This window comes from Pogona vitticeps, chromosome 2, assembly GCF_051106095.1.
Source record: "Pogona vitticeps strain Pit_001003342236 chromosome 2, PviZW2.1, whole genome shotgun sequence".
NCBI lineage: Eukaryota > Metazoa > Chordata > Lepidosauria > Squamata > Agamidae > Pogona > Pogona vitticeps.
In genome coordinates this window covers 42268029-42290508 of record NC_135784.1, presented here as the reverse complement: position 1 = coordinate 42290508, position 22480 = coordinate 42268029, and the positions used below count along the sequence as shown (strand labels likewise).

Sequence of the window (22480 nt, the reverse complement as noted above, 5' to 3'; positions counted from 1 at the left end):
CACCCACTGATGGCACAGGACTTGTTAAGTTGACCCACTGAATGAATGGGATTAATTCACATGATTCAATGGCTGTACTGGATTTAACCCATATTCTCTTCCTTTACGTTAATAGAAGTTTTGATGCTGTTTTTTTCTTTAACAGGATCTACAATTCACAGGCAACAATCAAGTTGTAAATTATTATCAGAGTCAACTGTTTAAACCGTAAAAAATTTTAAACCATTCAGGAAGGCATAGTGTAAACTAAGTGAAAATTTGAAAGGTCGAGGAGAACCTAGAAGGATAAGAATCTTGTTCTAATCTCTAGTTTACAAGCTAATTATAGCCTCAGCTGTTCAGACATCACCATAAATCATAGTCATTGCTATCCAAGAAAGAGAAGGAATCTACCCAGGGGAAAATGAGGAGCATTCTGTGAACCCAACACATACTTCTGCCATTGCCAAACCACAGTTGAGTGACCAAGCAATGTAACATTCAAACCAGACCTGCAAGATATTCACAAGCTTTAACAACATTCTATGTGTAGAATGGCGGACAGAATATGTAAAGAAGCTAGGCCTAAATGTAATATTGTAACTAAAGCGCAGAAGGGTGACATACCCTCACACTGAAAATAGCGTCTATTAAAAAGGAAGACAATCTTTTTCATTATTGTTTTTCACAGAGCCTGCCGGTGTATATTAATTGCCATCCAAGCACATAAGCTACCTCTTCAGTTCATCTCTCCCTCTAATTCCTTTCTCGATGATGTTACATTCGTCTAAATGATTTGGAACCTCTTCCCCGCAGAACTTTTCTTTAAAGAAAAGAGGTGTATGGAGCAAAGAAATGCACCGTCAGATGCATTTAAATCTGCACAGAAGGCAGAAAACTGGAAACTTGCCACTGACTTGAATCAAGGGAAAAATATTACTTTAAGGGAAAAAAATCCTTTGGAAATTCTCTCTTTGAACTTCTTGTGAATATGAAGCACACGGTGTCACCCAGTTAAACTTCACAGAAAACAAAGACTTCCCTGCCTCTGTGTAAAGGTTAACATTTTACAGTTGTTTAAATTACAGCATAATTCATGGGTTATGCTAGCACATGCTTGCTACCTGAAGACCCACTTGGATATGGTTCCAGTGTGCTTTCGATTTGGTCATGTTACCACAAACACACCCCTTAAAAATGGATGAAATGGACTTCATAAAATCTGCCGAATTGAAATGGAAGTGGACTTGATTTTCATTTCCAACAATGTCTGTTTGTAACTTTATGAAATCATTGCACTGTTTTGTCTAGTTGCTTTATTGAGTGTGCATATGTACTCGGTAGCACACATCATTCATATATCAAGCAAAGGTAAATATGGCTTAGTATTTACTAATTTTATTATTTAAAGAAAGAAAGCTTATAGACTTCTTAACCAAAGAGAAAATTCCAATTCAGTGTACTCGGCCAGCACCAAGGACTGTATTTTATCTGTGTGATCTAGATCTAACTTAATGACCTAATTACATGAGAATGGTACTTCTAGAAATTGCACAGGAAGCATAATATACAGCACTGTAATCATTGTCCAGGACTTTTCTACGTGATTCAACCTTTCAGCAGCACATGAACAATAATCAAAGCCATTTTAAAAAAAATCATAGGTCACATCCCTCCTTCTGAAAGTGACTTCTATTTCTTAGCATAACACTTCAGCTGCTTAAAGCAAATTTCACTAATTCTATTCCTTCAATTGTTTTGATGATTCAAGCTGCTTTTGTATTCATCCTCATGCATTTTGTTTTTATTTGTGATTTTCATAATTTTGTCAACTAGTCAATAATTATAATAAATCCGACATAGCTATTTCATTTTGGGGCTTTGCTCGCTTCAGTATAGCCAAACGTGTAAAAGCAGAAGTTTCCTTTAAGGGGGGGGGGGGAGAGATTTCAGCAGCTCCTTATCCTATACCCAAAGCAATTTGTCATACCCCTATGAAATCTTAATTAAGACTGGTCTGCCAAGTCTAAATCACAAAACTTCAGCAATGTGGCAAAGCGTTCTAATAGCTAGTGACACTGTCTTAAAAACATTTCCATATCACTGTGTTGCCTTGAGAATGGGTACAATATTTAGCTAACAAATACAGGTCACAAAGAATGGCAACTAAAAATAGATGGCAGCTAAGATCTGGGAGGGAGCTGCATCATCTCCATACAAAACTCCAATGGCTCGGAATGATTTTTTCAGACCATCTTAAGTAAAGATTCAGGAACTTATTAGCAGACCTCTGACACTGTGACTCCATGAACCCACTGTTGAGAATAACAGTAGAATAGTCAATGTGTCATGGCAACAAAACCTGCATGCTACGTCTGTAAGTGATACAGAAACTGTCAACTGTGTTCCATATGCAATTAGTCTATAGCACGCCTGCATAATACATGTGCCTCTGCTCCCCTCCCAGAAAAACCAAGAGCCTCGCAGTTAATACTTGCTGTTATGTGTCATTAAGTCATTTCCAACTTCTGGCAGCTCTCATTGGGTTTTCAAGGTACCATATTTTTCCGTGTATAAAACAACACTTTTTCCTAAAATAGTTAAAGGAAAAATTGAGGGTTGATTTATACTCGGAAGTGGGGGGGCGTTTTTTGCAACGAAAATGTAGGGGGAAAGCAGGAATCGCTTCCCCCCTCCACTTTCTTGCAAAGAAATAAATTCTGGGTTAGAAAAGTGAGGGGTGTCTTATACATGGGGGCATCTCATACAGGAAAAAATTGATATGTGAGATATTCAAGGACTGGTTTCTCAGTGCCACTCCATCCACTACACTAAACTGCCTCTCATATAAAACCTGGTTTATCTAGTGGTAGCTTAAAAATGATAATGGTTGCATGCCATCAAGTCAATTCCGATTTATGGCAACCCTTTTTGGGGTTTTCTAGGCAGGGAGTATTCAGAAGTGGTTTACGATACCCTTCTTCTGGGAGCACTCTGGGGCTGTTCAGCTTGCCCAAGGCCAAACAGACTAACTGTACTCACAGGAGGCACAGCGGGGAATCAAACTCCCAACCTCTGGCTCTGCAGCCAGAAACCCAAACTACTGAGCTATCAAGCCTACTACTGGTAGCTGAGCAGGTCACAATACATGGCTGGCATACCTGACGTGGTTACTATACAAACATGAGCATCTTTATACGTGAAGATGGGATAGCAGCTTTCTAAATAAATTAATTAAATTGAATGGGAAAGGGAATATTTTCAGATCAGATGTGTCAGAAGTCCATGCCGGTAGGTTTCACGTTAGAGGCATTCAATGGAAATCTGGACAACCTTCTGTCAGATATGCTTGGATTTGGATTTGTGCAATGAGCAAGCGTTGGACTTGATTACCTTGTAGGACCCTTACAACTCAATTATCCTATGATTCTATATATCCTTTTGACAAGGAAAGCTCACAGAGAGCCACTTCATGGCTGCCCTGAGCCAGGATATATATTTTTCACTTTTTAAAAAACATTCATTTGTGGGAAGACAAAAAGGTCCCTTCAATGACACTTTCCCCACCCCATACCACTTTTAGAGATGCACATGAACCTCAAATTTCCAAAATCTGTTTAATAAACCCAACTGGAGGTGAATATATCTTCACTCTTGTGCAAAATATAAGGTTTTATTTTGCAAAATGTGCTGATTTTGTGCAATAAATACAAAGTGTTTTCTCTTTCCCAGCCCTGTAGCTGTCTTTTCACTCTCCTGCAGGAGGAATATAAAGGCAACAGCAGTTGATATCTTTACTGGACGACTAAAAAATTAAATACAAGAAGTGAAAACAGTGCTCTAGAAGCAGAACTCTGGTGTTTGATTCTGCATTTTGTCAGCACAACAGAACCACAGAATATAAAAACAATCCCTAAACATGTCATAGAGATGGGCGCGAACCGCCGGTTCAGCAGTTCTGACAGTTTGTCCTTGGGGCAAACAGGTGCTTGGCGCTTCCCAGCCCCACCTCCTCCAGCAGGCACCCACTCAAAGGCAGTGCCCCCAGCTTCCCTGCCCCGCCTCCTCCAGCAGGCGCCCACTGAAAGGCAGTGCCCCCAGCTTCCCTGCCCCGCCTCCTCCAGCAGGCGCCCACTGAAAGGCAGTGCCCCCAGCTTCCCTGCCCCGCCTCCTCTGAGCACTGCCTTTGAGTGGGTGCCTGCTGGAGGGGGCAGGCTGAGAATCACCGAGCACTGTTCGTCTGAAGGGTGAACAGGAGGTTCATGTCCATCTCTAAAAGTGTTTATTAAGAAATGGGGAATTATTTTTCAAAAAATTGAAAGCACTTATCTTTGCTATCTTGGCCAAAAATAAGATGCAGGGCCCAAAAAAGATACTGTGAGAGATGTTTCTGTGAATTCCACAGACAAAATCCACTGTGCTTTCCCAGAAAAACACGTGTCTTGTATTCAACCTTGTTTTTAAAACTTCTAATTTATTTTGTTAGGGGAAGAAAGTTAAAGAAAATAGCTGATACTAACAGTCTGTTGCCATGCTTGAGATACAATTAATGTTATCAGGTTACAAAATTTTTTTAGAAGAATACACACATTCTAGAAAACCAATATTTTGCTGAAAGCAAATTAGATTCACTGTCAACATTCATTTTTGTGGACCCTGATGCAGATGTGATACATAGAAATAATTTGTTGTTCTATTTTTGTAGACACATCAATTTCCTTCATGTTTTAGAAAGGTTATCCACATTGCAGATTACAGAAAGACTGTAAAAGCAGGACCATGATAAATCATTCCCAATAAAAATTACACAGATAATGCACTGTAGCTTACAATTTCTCTATGCATACCTGAATTTATGTTATCATATCTCCAAGAAAAATGCTACAACTATTAGCTTTGGTGATAAGAGATTTAAGCTTTGAGCTGTGAAGGTTTGCAAGTGATTCAGTCTTCTGTATTAGGCAGAACAGCAACAACATACACAATTATGCAGCATAGCTGACTGAAATTAACACAGCTGTACTGGTGGAAGAAACATCAATAATTTAAGATATGCAAATGACACTGTCTTACTAGCAGAAAGCACCAATGACTTGAAACAATTTTAGTGAAACTAAAAAAAAGTGCCAAAGCAGGATTGCAGTTGATTAAGAAGACAAATGAAGAAACTGAAATTGTTGAATATTTTGCATAACTTGGTCCAGTGATCAACCCAGACTGCAGCCAAGAAATCAGAAGAAGACAAGGGCAACGTTGAAGGAATTAGAAAACATGATCAAAACATACTGATTTGTTTGAAATGGTATTGCTGGAGGAGAGCTTTGAGAATACCCTAGACTGCCAGAAAGATGAACAAATGGTTCCTAGATAATAATCAAACCTGAACTATCTCTGGAAACAAAACTGATGAAACTGAGTCTGTTTTATTTTGGATACATCATGAGAAGACAGGATTCTTTGGAAAAAAACTATAATGCTGGGAAAGGATAAAGGCAGAAGGAGAAGAGGAGGATCAGATATGAAATGGATTGATTCCCTAAAGGAAGCCACAAACTTGAGTCTACAAGAGCTGAGCAGGGCTGTTTTGGACAGGATATTATGGAAATTGCTCATTCGTAGAGTTGCCATAAGTCGGAGGCAAGTCAACAGCAATAAAAACAACAACTATAAACACCACTGAAACAAGGCAATAGTTGATGTTTAAACAAAATATAGTTTTTTTTCCTTTCTTTTCTAAAGAGGTAGAATAGATCCACCACCGACATGATATTTTCCCTCAGACAGTTGCAGGAGAAATACAGGGAACAACAACAGCCACTCTTTGTGGCCTTCATAGATCTCACAAAGGCCTTTGACTTGGTTAGCAGGGACGGACTTTTTAAAATACTTTCCAAGATTGGATGTCCACCTCAACTCCTTAATATCATCAGGTCCTTTCATGAGGAAATGAAGGGCACTGTAGTTTTTGATGGCTCAACATCAGATCCCTTTGACATCCGAAGCGGAGTAAAACAAGGCTGTGTCCTTGCGCCGACCCTGTTTGGGATCTTCTTTGCTGTCATGCTGAAGCAGGCCTTTGGAACTGCAACAGAAGGTGTCTATCTCTGGACTAGATCAGATGGAAAGCTCTTTAATCTCACTAGATTGAGAGCGAAGACCAAAGTCCAACTGAAATGCATGCGGGACTTCCTCTTTGCTGATGATGCAGCCATTGTTGCCCACTCTGCTGAAGACCTCCAACAACTCATAAATCATTTTAGCAAGGCCTGCCAAGACTTTGGACTAACTATCAGCCTGAAGAAAACACAAGTCATGTGCCAGGGCGTGGACTCACCTCCCTCTATTACTATCTCCATGCAAGAACTGGAGGTTGTTCATGAATTTGTGTACCTTGGCTCAACAATCTCTGACACTCTCTCCCTAGATGTCGAACTGGATAAACGCATTGGGAAAGCAGCTACCATGTTCTCTAGACTCACAAAGAGAGTATGGCTTAATAAGAAGCTGACAGCATATACCAAAATCCAGGTCTATAGAGCCTGTGTCCTGAGCACACTCCTATACTGCAGCGAGTCCTGGACCCTTTGTGCACGGCAGGAGAGGAAGCTGAACACCTTCCATATGCGTTGTCTCCGACGCATTTTTGGTATCACCTGGCAGGACAAAGTTCCAAATAGAGTAGTCCTAGAATGAGCTGGAATTTTCAGCATGTATACAATATTGAAACAGCGCCGTCTACATTGGCTTGGGCATGTCGTGAGAATGGCCGATGGTCGGATTCCAAAAGATCTCCTGTATGGAGAATTAGTGCAGGGAAGCCGCCCCCAAGGGAGAGCACAGCTGCTTTACAAGGACATCTGCAAGCGGGATCTGAAGGCCTTAGGAATGGACCTCAACGGATGGGAAACCTTGATGTCTGAGCGTTCAGCCTGGAGGCAGGCGGTGCATCATGGCCTCTCCCAATTTGAAGAGACACTTGTACAGCAGACTGAGGCAAAGAGGCAGTCCCGAAACAAGCAAAACCAGGGAGCTGGACAGGGGACAGATTGGATTTGTCTCCAGTGTGGAAGGGATTGTCACTCTCGAATTGGCCTTCTCAGCCACACAAGACACTGTTCCAAGACCTCCATACAGAGCACGATACCATAGTCTCTCGAGACTGAAGGATGCCTACATACAGTTTTTTTTTCTTTCTTTTCTAAAGAGGTAGTCATATTAGTCTTGTTAGCATATCAGGCAAAACCAAAAGAAAAATTTAAAAAAGTTAAAAAGACAAAAATGTTGTGGCACCTTAAAGACTAACTGATATATTTTGATGTGAACTTTTGTGGACATGTCCACTTCCTCAGACATAAAAGTGGGCTTTTTCTTTCTTGCCGTAATATCTCTGGCTAGAGAAAACTCTTATGAGTGATATGAATTTTATGATAGTGTCTAGCTCTTACAGATTTACAACATTACAGCAACAACTTACAATGAAAAGGAGTCTGTCAGCCTTAATAATATTATATGTACACAAACTAAACCACAAGGCATTAGATGATGGAAAAAGATGTCATTCAATAAAAGGTTAACTTCTTTATTATTATTTTTTAAAACGCTGCATCCTCATTCATTTTAATGTCCATTTTAGACATCTGCTAAAACACTGCTAGTTTGAGCATTTTTGAAGAAGCCTAAAGAGAATTGAGAATCAGGGGAGGGATTCCCTCCTTTCTACCCCCTTTTTCCCATGAACTAAATATAATGGAATTTTAACAGATGTTCTCCTTGGTCATAGTTAATAAAATAAAGTCTACAGAAACTGAAAGGCCTGGCTCAACTTACCAGGATAAACTTTCAGCAGAGGAACTATAGATGTCACCAGCTCATCACTAAACTATGAGACCAAGAATGCACAATTCCCCATACAACTTATTTTAACAATACCATCACATTTGGGGGGGAAATGGTGACAAAGGCCACAGAGAAGATTTCCCCTTCTTCAGTTTAACCCTCCCCTTCTGAAAACACAAAACAATGTCAAAACTCCCTGGCTCCCTTTCATGCCATGAGATTCCCAATGTGTGCCTGCTGGCTTACTTGCTTGTCTCTGTCTCTCCATCGGTCTGTCTCCCCAGGGTACCTACCCCACAGATGTCGGGCAATCTATAAAAACCAATCTAAAGGAATCTCAAGCAAAAATCAAATAAAAACTCTTTAAAGAAATTATCCACTCAGACAAACAAACAAACAAAAAAGCCCTGCAAGCTGAAGGCTTCGAAGCCAAGATGTGCTCTCTTCTCCCCTGGGCACTGAATGCTCAGTGAATGGCCAAGTTTCCATTTGGTGCCAAAAGAAATGGCAATGTCAGCACCAGTCAAGGAAGGCATTCCACAGTCTCACAACACAGTCACACAGTGTTCTCCCTCCTTGCCTGTCACTCCAATTTATCTGGTTTTGTACCACTATATCTACATGGGATAGGTGATGGTGAGGATCCTCGGGTGGCTTTTAGATTGGTTAAATGTCGTTTGTTTCTCTGATAATCTTTCCAGTTCTAACCATACTAATATTGATAAAACACAATTATCAGATTAATTGACATTTTAAAAAACCAAGTACCATTTGTAACAGCCACCTTATACCTCACAAAGGGGCCGTTACGTCACACTCAATCACTCTTGTTCCCACTGCCACCAACCATTCCCTCAAATGAAGCTTCAGGTCAAAGTATGAATTCAAAATAAAAACTTAGGTTTATTGTATACAAACAAAAGGAATGGTAAATCACTTGAATATAAATAATAAAGCAATCACTATAATAATATAACAATCACACACACACACTCACAGACCCTCACTATATAGCACAGTTCTTATCTCACAGTATCTCCAAGCCCTATCTCCCTATCTCAACCCTATCTCAAAGCCCAAACTGGCCCTATCTCTAAGCCCTATCTGGCCCTATCTCACAGCCCTATCTCAATCTCTCACACCATTCACTCCCCTTATATACAACAGCTCCACCCCTTATGTCCCACCCACCGTCACGCCATTGGTAGATGACACACAGCTTCAGCAGTGACGGGCAGGTGATGTCATAGCTGTCTGTAACACCATTGGCATCCCAGACCAAAAAATATTAAATACAATTAGATGCAACAGGAACAGCATGGCCTCCTCTTCTTCTAGTTACACCTACAACTACAGATAATATGACTTGAGGGCACCATGTTTCAATACTATCCCATCGCCATCTTTGTTGGCTGTCATTGGCTCCAGGTGAGACAAACTAGACCACAATGCCATCAAGTCAGATTTTATTTTTCTACACATTATCAGGGAGAATAAAAGGAAACATACAGTTTCTGTTGTATCTCATTCCAGAACAAGCATATGAAAAGAATACAGGGAAATAGTCAATAATTAAGATAAGATCTCCCACCCAATACACAAATTATTCCAGCTTAAAGGAAGAAAGAGATGTGTGTGTTCTATTTAATACGTGTCTACTACAAATGCAGAGTTTCACACCGCCCCCAGCTTCACAGCTGCCTGCATGTGCAAAAACAGCCACTTAAACTATTTAGCAGATCCTTTCCCACAAAATTTCCTGACATTTCACATCAAAAATCATGTCTTTTCACACAGAGCAATATTTATGAGACTTAAGAAAGAAAACAAGACGGATGTACAAGTGATCATTTCTGATTCCGCCCCCCCCCCCCATTTTGAAGCAAAGCCATGTTTCATTTCAACAATTTGTTACTCGTTCCCTCGCTAAAAGAAAAAGAATAAAAAGACAAAACAGCAATATTTCAGGTGAAATTGGTTCTGAAGGAACTTTTATGAATACGCAAGGGAAGGGGCCCACTTAGATTTTCAATGAAGTGTTGCTATTTTGAGTAAACCAAGTTCTCTCAGCTGGATCAGATATTTTGGTAGGAGATCTGTCTGGAAATTAATTATCACCCTGACAAATGTCAAAACACATTTTGGAGAGAAAATAACATCCAATTGCACGCATGTGCGTTATCTATCCGTTAGCAGTCAAGAGCAGCAAAAAATGAAATCAGTATTCTTTAGCCATTGCATTTATTCATTTATTCAGAAACCCTTAGAGAAATCAAAAAGTCTTGTGCCCTTTTCAGTTGCTCCCTCCAACCAGACAAAATCTCAACAAGTGACATCTGTTTAGTGAGGCAGAAAATAAGCACAGAATGAAGCAATGGTGAGGGGGTATATTTTAGTAAAGCAGGTGTCATCTCATTAAACAAATAACTAATTTTTCAGACACTCTGAGGTGCTGCAACAAAGAGAACCTCATTACCACTTTCTACCTGGAGCAATCGTTAAGCATGGGATTTTTTTAATTGTTTCTGAGCATCGTACACAGGACCAAAAACCCAACCTGAGGAAGGTGTTTCCACATGATCCAAAGGCAGAGACGAACAATCCTTAAAGCAATAAAGTAACCTTCTGAAAAACTATTTGTAACTCATACTTAAAACTATACAAATGTTGTGCCTGACAGACAAAGGACTGTAAGCTTTGTTGTTGTTATTTATATTCTACTGAATGTCATTTTAATTAAAATAGTATCAACTGTGGGTCCCGATGGCAATTTTAACTGTATTTTAATCATTTTATCTTTTATTGTATTTTAATTGAATTTTAATTGTTGTAAGCTGCCCAGAGACCTTTCGGTAGAGTAGGCAGCATATAAGTTAAATAAATAAATAAATAAATAAATAAATAAATAAATAAATAAATAAATAAATAAATTTTTCAAGCATGCCATAAGTATCTGCCTCACACCTCCACAATCTCTTTACTCCAGAAATGGAAAGGTAGGTTAGGGGGGCAGATAAATTTTTGATATGACCCTAGAGCTACATGCATCTTCTCTTCTTGGTGGCAATACCCCTGTTGGTGTTTTTTTTTTAAAAAAAAAAATAGAATGAATCCTAGATGCCAAACCAAGTTTTCAGAACCCAAGGGCTTTCCCCTGCTCCAAGAGGCATGCATTGTTCCTTATTTGCCTTTAATTCTCCAGCTTTTGGTAGCAAAGTCTACACACAGTGTTGCCATACGACAGTCACTTGTAGGAACAACACTAAAACATAGCTTACCACAGGGAAAGGCACCTTCAAGAGGGCCTCAGGAGGCTATCCTGCCCTTGCTTACCTTCCTGAGCTCCTCGCTTCCATTTTTTTAAAGGCTTGGGCCTGAGTTGATCATTTGCCTTCTTGAATAAGAGGCCTCTCCAGGCCTTTATCAGTTATGTGTTATCCTCCCAGCGGTCCATCCCACATGGAGGACCACCACAAATTCCAGTGTGACCGAAGACCCAGGGGAGCTCAGAGCCTCCTTGGGGGAAGGGGGAGGGAATGGTTCCAAAATGAACCATCACATTCTCAGAAGTAGTCAGTGGACAGCATGTTCTATTTTAACACTGTTTCCTCCTTCCCCACCCCTTGCACCTCCAGGGAGCCCTGAAATAGCTTCTGGGTTCAAATATACAAGCTTTTAAAGGGGTCACCCTCAATGCGGGCTGGGGAAGCAATGTATATAATAAAGAATACCTTGTAATCCCATTATAGTTTATTTGGTTGTATTACCATCATAAATGGCTAAGGGGAAATAATCAAACAATCAAGAACATGCATCATTCCAGAAGATAAAAAACCCAGAAAAGTTAAAGAACTAAAATTGTTACCTCTCTTAATACCGTGCTTTTATAACCTCGGTAGAGTCCCAGAATACCCTGCAAATGAACAACAGAGTGCGTCAGCTATTGGGAATTACGTTAGGAAAGGCTGCAATTTACTGATCATTACATGGCAGGCATAACAGCTTTACTGAGTCTTATACCCAAGCGTCCAGAAAATTGACAATATTGATTACAAACACACTATATATTGTCTTCCTAACTTTACCAGCATGGGGGAGGTTTATCCCTGCTATCAAAACTTGTTTAATGGCTACTAAAAATAATGACTTACAGGTGCACATTGAAGAGATAATATATCACATTATCAAGTTAGAAGAACAGGAAAGCACAAAGAATTCACTGTAACTATGCATAGCTGGTGTCTAAAACCATCAGGTACTCCAAGGACACATAAGCAGAGCAGAAGGTTTCCTGGGGCCATTGGACAATTAAAATCCACCCATAGGCCTACACTTCATTTTAAATTGTAACGGTCTGGAACCAAGAAGCTAAGCAAGCTTCACTGCTCTCAGAAGCTGGGCAGAACGTTTTAAAAAGGCATCTGTATGCATTCTGCAGATCCCATGCGCTGTGCTCTTTTTTCTTTTTCACCATCAAAAGCAGTGTTACCAAAGTAAATCTCAGAGAACAGGCACTCCTTAGTCTGCCTAGGGCCTACCCTCAGGGAGAGTGCAAAAATGCAGGCCAATATGTCAATCTGTATCAACAAAGCAGCTATAGCTGATGGTCTTAATTACCATCCAACCTACTGTTTGCAGAGAAAATTCATTTTCAGCTACTGGGAGGACTGCCACCAAGGTCAGAAGGAAGAACAGAACATGGGAGGGAGTAGCAGACCACGTCCTTGTGTCTCTGCTAGTCAAAAAAGACCCCAAGTGCTGAAAGCCTGCGGGCTCTGCCTCTACAACGCCATTGGTCAAGAACAATGTCTTAAGTCACTTCCAGCTGACAGCCAGTTGTGCAGGCCATCAAATTGACCATGGGAGGTTCAAGAACAACCCCAAGCAAAACTGGGTGTGTTGATGCAGAAGACATGGACAGCTTGACAGGAAATAGCAGCAAGCTAATTGACCCCGCTTCCAGTACATTAAAATAATAAATAAGGAAAGTGGTTTTTGAGTTCAATACCCTTTGCAAATATTTTCTCACGCACACCCGTAGACAGAGATGCCCAAACAAATAACTGACGTAAAGAAATCCCCCCATGTTTACTTGGACACACTGTTATATGGGAAAACGTGCACCTACTTTCCTGCCATTTCGCACACTTTTAACAGGTAGTCCTTGCCTTTCAGGGGTCTGAGAAAGCAGAGAGCCATGCCTTCAGCATACAAAGAGCAGAATCGGCAGAACCACTGCTCATCACTCTGCCTCTCTTACTTCACATTTAAACCAGTATAACTTGGATCTAATAAATGTATGTTAATATTCACAGAAGCAATTGTTTTTATGCCTGAGTAGCTGCAATGCATTCCCTGAGGAGGGAGCAGTTCCTTATTTACAAGTTACTGTAGTTCCAGTTCTATCCTGTCTTTTCCCCAATATTTCCGGGTATCCTGTGCGGCTCTCCCCTTTCCCACTTTAGAATTAAAACAGCCCTGCTCGGTAGATCCGGTTGGAAGCGTGTGAATGGTGCAAGGCCATTGAGCGAGTATGTCTGGATCTCTCTGAAAGTTTTGATTGATTAAATGATTTTTCAATGATTTTTTCCTTCCTTTCTCTAATAAGCTCAAAATACACACATGGCCTTTGTTCTCCACCTTCCTACTTGTGCTCACAACAATCTTGTAAAGTCAGCCAGTCATTTAGTAGTAGGCATCCTTCAGTCTCGAGAGACTATGGTATCATGCTCTGTACGGAGGTCTTGGAACAGCATCTGGTGTGGCTGAGAAAGCCAATTCGAGAGTGACAATCTCTTCCACACTGAAGACAAATCCAATCTGGATTTGTCTTTGCCAGTCATTTATTGCTTTACTTAAAAGATTTATATACCACCTTTCTCCTAAAGTAGGTGTCCCCAACCTCTGGGCCATGGACCGGTGCCGGTCCGTGGCCTTTGAAGGATCAGCCCGCCGAGACAGATCTTCGAGGGCCAAAGGAATGCATACATGCATGAATATGCACATGCATGGACATCCACTCACCCGCATGCACACCTGCACTCCCACGTGCATGCACACACATGCACGGATGCCCCCCTGAATGCATGCACACATGCACACCCCCTCACATGCACAGACGCCCGCATGTACACCTGCCCCCTGCCCCCCCACACAGATGCACGCACACATGCCCCCCACATGCATGCACAGTCACACACATGTCTCCTTGCACACATGAATGGACACCCACCACACACACCTGGTCCTTGGGAGAATGGTCTTCAACTAAACCGGTCCCTGGTGTTAAAAAGGTTGGGGACCACTGTCCTAAAGGATCCAAGCTACCAAAGAGTGAGTTAAACAATATATTTTATTGCTCCAGGGATACTGGAATTTGAATCTCCTAAATCCCCACCAAGAACTCTTAGCTACTGCACCATGTTAGCTGTCAGCCATTTGAGACTTCTGCATGAGAGATACTTATAATGAAACTGTATGGCTTTTGTTGTTGCTTCTATTGATTTCAAATTGTTTTATGACACTCAATTTCAGGATGTCAGTATCACAGCATCACTCTAAATGACAGCAGAAAAAAAGTCACAAAAACTAAGCAAAAGCATTATATACATTTAGAATGCCTACGTTTAAACATCTTATTATCTAAATGCTTGTCAAATATGATTTCTGTAAACATCATGGAGACTGGTGTGAGAGGTTTTTGAGAGACTAGAAAGGAGTATGCAGACTGAAAATTATGAAATACGGTGGTGCCTCACTTTACGATTGCCCCCATTACGACGAAACCCCCATTACGACGATCGCGAAATGATGGTCTAAATGGGGTTTTTTCGCTTTGCGATGATCGGTTCCCTGCTTCTGGAACTGATTCTTCGCAAAACGACAATTTTCCAACAGCTGATCTGTGGTTTCAAAATGGCCACCTGGTAAATAAAATGGCTCCCCGCTGTTTTCTGGGACAGATTCCACGCTGCACAGGCACCGAAAATGGCCACCCTATGGAGGATCTTTGCTGGACGGTGAGTTTCCAGCCCATTGGAACGCACTGAAGGGGTTTCAATGCGTTTTAATGGGCTTTTTATTTTCGCATTATGACGTTTTCATTCTACAGCGATGTGTGTGTGTGTGTGAGAGAGAGAGAGAGAGAGAGAGAACCAAAGATACAAAAGTATCAGAAATGGAAGCCATAGGACACAGGGAAAGAGCATGCCTTCTACTTCACTTCTTACCTCTTCACGCACGGTGCTGGAAAGGATCCGTAACGTACTGGAGGAGGAAGAGACTTGCGCCCTCTGTTTCACAACTTCAGAAGGAACCCGTATTAGACAAGCAACCTAGAAAACCGAAATGCTGCATTATGTTCAAGGCCAAACATTCGTTTTTCAAAAATCAATATGTACGGAAGGTCTGTGTTGCAACTGTCTGTCCGACTATTTAATAAGGAAGTACTAATATTGACTTGGATACAGGAATTATTGCAGTCCTTTTGAAAGAAAGAAAGAAAGAAAGAAAGAAAGAAAGAAAGAAAGAAAGAAAGAAAGAAAGAAAGAAAGAAAGAAAGAAAGAAAGAAAGAAAGAAAGAAAGAAAGAAAGAAAGAAAGAAAGAAAGAAAGAAAGAAAGAAAGAAACTAACTAACTAACTCCATGACTAGCACATACCTGGTAAGCTCAGGCAAAATGCTTTGCCACACATCTCAAAAAATAAGATAGACAGGCAATGCCATCTTGTGACCAGAGTGAGAATTTCTAGCCAACCATACGTAACAAAAACATCAGAATATCTGAGAATTCCAAATGCACACACATCCTGTTACATGCTGCAACTGAAAAAAGCTACAAAAATATGTAAAAATAGAACTATTTATTTATTTCCTGCTAACAGTTAATTGTTTTAACTGTTTTAGCTTATAATGTTTGATGGAACCCGCCCGCAGTAGACTTTGTCTAAAAGGGCGGGATAGAAATCTAATAAATAAATAAATAAAATAAATGAACCAGCACTTTCAAAGAAATGTACAACAAAACTCATTAAAAGATATTTTAAAACGTATTCAATACCAGTTTTAAAGATTAGAATAATACAGGCTTCATCTTGAAATTGTCGTGTTACTACAGAACAACACTACGTTGTAGGACAGAGTATGAAAAGGTAAGACCTACCAATATGACACTAGATTAAGTGACTTCTGCTCTCAACGCTCTATGACTGGCAAGGAGACTCTTACTGCAGGGAAGTACACCTACACTGCTTCCCATTATAAGTCCTCTGGGTTGGATCTAGACAACAAATTCAATTTTGACTCATTTCAATCAATGTACATACTGTATGTTAGACAAGACATACTTTATCCAAATGGGTCCTTCTAAACATGATTTGGTCCAGACAAAACTCTTAGTATTTTGAATTGCATGATAAGAGTATTCAAGCATATACCAAAGTAATGAATGCTCACAAGCAAATAAACTCCCTGTTACATGATGGCTTTCCCCAGCAAAACCAGGGTGTGCAAATCATAATCCTTTTCTCTCTTATCCTTCAACAAGCAAAGCAATCACATAAACACCTAATGATAATTAATAATATTTTCTCCCAAATTAGCACATATCGGATCTTCTTCATGGATTGCTGCCTTGTTGTGGCGAAGGGGCTTGAGTAACTCAGAGAAACTATGGGCTATGCCGTGCAGGGACACCCAAGACGGACAGGACATAGTGGAGAGTTCCGACTAAACGCAATCCACCTGGAGTAGGAAATGGCAAGCCACTCCAGTATCTTTGCCAAGAACGCCCCATGATCAGAAACAAAAGGCTAAAAGATATGACGCTGGAAGATGGGCCCCTCAGGTCGGAAGGCGTCCAACATGCTACTGAGGAAGAGCGGAGGACAAGTACAAGTAGCTCCAGAGCTAATGAAGTGGTTGGGCCAAAGCCAAAAGGACGCTCAGCTGTGGACGTGCCTGGAAGTGAAAGGAAAATCCAATGCTGCAAAGAAAAATACTGCATAGGAACCTGGAATGTAAGATCTATGAACATTGGGAAGCTGGAGGTGGTCAAACAGGAGATGGCAAGAATAAACATCGACATCCTGGGCATCAGTGAACTAAAATGGACAGGAATGGACGAATTCAGCTCAGATGATTATCATATCTACTATTGTGGACAAGAATCCCGTAGAAGGAATGGAGTAGCCCTCATAGTCAACAAAAGAGTGGGAAAAGCTGTAATGGGATACAATCTCAAAAATGATAGAATGATGTCAATACGAATCCAAGGCAGACCATTCAACATCACAATAATCCAAGTTTATGCACCAACCAGCATTGCTGAGGAGACTGAAATTGAACAATTCTATGAAGATTTACAACACCTTCTAGAACTGACACCAAAGAAAGATGTTCTTCTCATTCTAGGGGACTGGAATGCTAAAGTAGGGAGCCAAGAGATAAAAGGAACAACAGGGAAGTTTGGCCTTGGAGTTCAGAACGAAGCAGGACAAAGGCTAATAGAGTTTTGTCAAGAGAATAAGCTGGTCATCACAAACACTCTTTTCCAACAACACAAGAGGCGACTCTATACATGGAAATCACCAGATGGGCAATATCGAAATCAGATTGATTATATTCTCTGCAGCCAAAGATGGAGAAGCTCTATACGGTCAGCAAAAACAAGACCTGGAGCTGACTGCGGTTCTGATCATCAGCTTCTCATAGCAAAATTCAAGCTTAGACTGAAGAGATTAGGAAAAACCACTGGGCCACTCAGGTATAATCTAAACCAAATCCCTTATGAATACACAGTGGAAGTAAAGAACAGATTTAAGGAACTAGATTTGGTGGACAGAGTGCCTGAAGAACTTTGGATAGAGGCTCGTAACATTGTCCAGGAGGCAGCAACGAAAACCATCCCAAAGAAAAGGAAATGCAAGAAAGCAAAGTGGCTGTCCAACGAGGCCTTAGAAATAGCAGAGAGGAGAAGGGAAGCAAAATGCAAGGGAGATAGGGAAAGTTACAGAAACTTGAATTCAGACTTCCAAAGAATAGCAAGGAGAGACAAGAGGGCGTTCTTAAATGAACAATGCAAAGAAATAGAGGAAGATAACAGAAAAGGAAAGACCAGAGATCTGTTCAGGAAAATTGGACATATTAGAGGAACATTTTGCGCAAAGATGAACATGATAAAAGACAAAAATGGGAGGGACCTAACAGAAGCAGAAGACGTCAAGAAGAGGTGGCAAGAATACACAGAGGAATTATATCAGAAAGATTTGGATATCCCGGACAACCCAGACAATGTAGTTGCTGACCTTGAGCCAGACATCCTGGAGAGCGAAGTCAAGTGGGCCTTAGAAAGCCTGGCTAACAACAAGGCCAGTGGAGGTGATGGCATTCCAGTTGAACTATTTAAAATCTTGAAAGATGATGCTGTTAAGGTGCTACATTCAATATGCCAGCAAGTTTGGAAAACTCAACAGTGGCCAGAGGATTGGAAAAGATCAGTCTACATCCCAATCCCAAAGAAAGGCAGTGCCAAAGAATGCTCCAACTACCGTACAATTGCACTCATTTCGCACGCTAGCGAGGTTATGCTCAAAATCCTACAAGGTAGGCTTCAGCAGTATGTGGACCGAGAACTCCCAGAAGTACAAGCTGGATTCCGAAGAGGCAGAGGAACTCGAGACCAAATTGCTAACTTGTGCTGGATTATGGAGAAAGCCAGAGAGTTCCAGAAAAATATCTACTTCTGCTTCATTGACTATGCGAAAGCCTTTGACTGTGTGGACCACAGCAAACTATGGCAAGTTCTTAAAGAAATGGGAGTGCCTGACCACTTTATCTGTCTCCTGAGAAACCTATATGTGGGACAGGAAGCAACAGTTAGAACTGGTCATGGAACAACGGAGTGGTTCAAAATTGGGAAAGGAGTACGGCAAGGCTGTATATTGTCCCCCAGCTTATTTAACTTATATGCAGAATACATCATGCGGAAGGCTGGACTGGAAGAAACCCAAGCCGGAATTAAGATTGCCGGAAGAAATATCAACAACCTCCGATATGCAGATGATACCACTCTGATGGCAGAAAGTGAGGAGGAATTAAAGAACCTTGTAATGAGAGTGAAAGAGGAGAGTGCAAAAAACGGTCTGAAACTCAACATCAAAAAAACTAAGATCATGGCCACTGGTCCCATCACCTCCTGGGAAATAGAAGGGGAAGATATGGAGGCAGTGAGAAATTTTATCTTCCTGGGCTCCATGATCACTGCAGATGGAGACAGCAGCCCTGAAATTAAAAGGCGCCTTCTTCTTGGGAGGAAAGCGATGACAAATCTGGACAGCATCTTGAAAAGCAGAGACATCACCTTGCCAACAAAAGTCCGAATAGTCAAAGCTATGGTTTTTCCTGTCATGATGTATGGAAGTGAGAGCTGGACCATAAAGAAAGCAGACCACCGAAGAATTGATGCCTTTGAATTGTGGTGCTGGAGGAGGCTCTTGAGAATCCCCTGGACTGCAAGGAGAACAAACCTATCAGTTCTAAAGGAAATCAACCCTGAGTGCTCACTGGAAGGACAGATCCTGAAGCTGAGGCTCCAGTACTTTGGCCATCTCATGAGAAGAGAAGACTCCTTGGAAAAGACCCTGATGTTGGGAAAGTGTGATGGCAAGAGGAGAAGGGGACGACCGAGGATGAGATGGCTGGACAGTGTCTGCGAAGCAACCAACATGAACCTGACACAACTCCGGGAGGCAGTAGAAGACAGGAGGGCCTGGCGTGCTCTGGTCCATGGGGTCACGAAGAGTCGGACACGACTAAACGACTAAACACACACAGCACATATCGGATGGCATTCTTAAGACCCCCCCCCAAAGTCCGATATAAAGAGATCATACCATTAGGGACGTGGTGGCGCTGTGGGCTAAAACGCAGAAGCCTGTGCTGCAGGGTCAGAAGACCAAGCAGTCGTAAGATCGAATCCACGCGACGGACTGAGCTCTCGTCGCTTGTCCCAGCTCCCGCCAACCTAGCGGTTCGAAAGCATGCAAATACAAGTAGATAAATAGGGACCACTTCAGTGGGAAGCTAACAGCGTTCCGTGTCTAAGTCGCACTGGCCATGTGACCACGGAAGATTGTCTTCGGACAAACGCTGGCTCTATGGCTTGGAAACGGGGATGAGCACCGCCCCCTAGAGTCGAACACGACTGGACAAAAATTGTCAAGGGGAACCTTAACCTTAACCTTAAAAACCATTAGATTATTCAGTAGAGTCAAATATAGGAATTAAACTAAGAATTGTTATATTAATCCATTTTTAAAAAATTAATAGACCTAAAAATGCACTCCAAGTGATGAAGATAGTGGGTTTTTTTTGTTTGTTTTAAAGAAGCCTAGACCCAAATGACTGCCATCTTTGTCCTATACCTTGAATGTTTTAATGTATGTTTTGCACTGAGCGGAAGACTAAGAAAGGCTATTTTCTTTTCATGTTTATGAGACAAGATCTATCTGTTCAGCTTATCATGGCACAGCTAAGAGTCTGTGCCATTAGCACTACATGTCAGATATGCTTTTATTTTTTTTAAATTTATTTATTGGACTTATATACCGCCCTATAGCGCTACAAGCACTCTCCGGGCAGTTTACAATTTTTAATTATACAGGCTAAACATTGCCCCCCCAGCAAGCTGGGTACTCATTTTACCGACCTTGGAAGAATGGAAGGCTGAGTCAACCTTGAGCCGGCTACCTGGGATTTGAACCCCAGGTCGTGAGCACAGTTTTAGCTGCAGTACAGCGTTTTAACCACTGCGCCATCAAGTCAGAATCAACATACAGTCACACTATTAGGGTTTTCAAGGTAAGCAAGGTATTTGACTGGTTTTACCATCTACCCCATCCTCCCTAAGAGTCTCCATGGCTGAGTGGAAATTTGAACCCATATCACCTGAGTTGTAATCCATCACTCACTCACTCTCTCTCTCTCTCTCTCGTACTATTCCGGATGCATAGCAATTGCTAGTAGGCCTAGAATTTCACCCCAATGTGCTTCCCCTAATCTTATCCAAAGGATCTTATTAGTTAGTTTGGATAACTTCCTGAAAAGTTTTTCCAAGTATCTGTCAACCGAAATCAATGGGTGCAAGGAGGGAGATGTCTCAATATCCAAATGTCATTTTGAAAAGGTACAAACTCAAGTGTGCTCTTCAATCTCCTGGTCAAACACAGCGAAATGACCCCAATACAGCTGAGAAAATAAGAACCGTCAACTCTTTTTTTGTAGTTAGGCATAAATATTTATAGAACTACATGCTTCATAACACACAATGCCCTTATATTAAGGCCTCTCTCCCTCTCTCTCTCTCTCTCTCTCTTTTTTAATATTATTCCTTAATACAGTAGGAAAAAAGACTTTAGAAAGGCTCCAGATGAAAAACAATCAAACCTACCAAAGGGAATCCAAGCACCCACTGTGGCTTCCTGACTTCTGTGGCGTTGCAATTTTGGTATGAGAAAGGAAGCTACAAAGTAAAGCCTCTCTCTCTATTTTCTCCTAGACACTTGCAGTGCCTTCCATTTTGTTTCATATTAGGCTTTGATGTCTTTTAGATTTGAATTTGAACTGTAAAGGAATATTCCATTGCACAAGAACATAAAAAAAAAGGAATGAAAAAGAGAGAGCATCACATCCTAGTGTTATGAAAGCTAAAGTCATCCTGAAGGTCTGCTCTCTGGCTGGTTGTGCAGGCCACCCCTCTGTCCACAGATTTCCACACAAGACATGGGGGCTCCATCACAGATGACAGCATGACATCTTCCCTTCTCCTCTGAACGTTGAAGCCATAGGATCCATGTTACAGATGTTCCTCACAGTTAAAAGAAGAAAAACAGGCTTCCTTTCCCCCTTTTGCTTCTTGTAGGTTTTAAGGAGGGGGGGAGAAATAAGTTTCCCATTTGATTTTTGGTAAAAACAAAGTCAGTCTTACTTAGTTTCACAATAACTGTGAAAGAAAGCCTCGGAATCACGGCAGGTCACTCTGGAGTCATCATCCTCATCATCTTAGAACTGCCAAGCTGGAAGGAACCCTATGGACCATTGAGCCAGCCCCTCTCAAGGAGGCACAGTGGGGAACTGAACTCCCAACCACTGGCTCCATGGCCACAGACCTCAGCCACTGAGCTATCCAGCAGCTCTTTTCACCTGTAAAATTCTCAAGCCTGGCAAACGGCCATAAGGTTTCTTACCTTATGTGTAAAAAGCAAAGGAAAAGACTGTATTAATGCTTACAGTATGGGGACAGTAAGGTATTCAGCAAGCACAACATGCAGACCCTTCAGTTGTTCCCAACGATTTCCATTTCACCAGGGCCAGTCCTACCATTAGGCAGAGTGAGGTCATTTCCTCCTTCCCCCCCCCCACCCGAGGAGAGGCTGAGGGGCATGAAAAGCCTAGAACTGCATGTGCCACATGACATCATCCTCTGTATTCCCTCAGCTTCCCTGTTGCCATCAGGAGAAGTGGAGGATGGTTGCAGGACCTTTTCAGAGTAATTCTATGCATCCTTACACAACAGGAATGGCATCTCGTGGTTCGTGCAAGACAGAGCCTTATCATAGAGTTGCAGAGCATTAAAAAAGGCTTCCTCTGCTCAGATTTGCTGTATTTAA

At 41.4% G+C, this 22480-nt stretch overlaps 1 protein-coding gene across 6 annotated transcripts in view; it reads right to left on the bottom strand.

The window, feature by feature from the left end:
• The window catches only part of SLC25A26 (solute carrier family 25 member 26), a 183737-nt gene that overhangs the window by 117823 nt on the left and 43434 nt on the right, over positions 1–22480 (bottom strand). For all 6 annotated transcript variants that reach the window (XR_012083472.2, XM_072989403.2, XM_072989405.2 and 3 more), the window contains exons 4-5: positions 15045–15149; positions 11681–11728 (exon numbers count right to left, since the gene is read on the bottom strand). Coding sequence is in view for 5 of the 6 variants with exons in the window: in XM_072989403.2 (XP_072845504.1) it covers positions 11681–11728; positions 15045–15149 (153 nt within the window). In the remaining variant the exon portion in view is untranslated. The remainder of the gene's footprint in view (positions 1–11680; positions 11729–15044; positions 15150–22480) is intronic.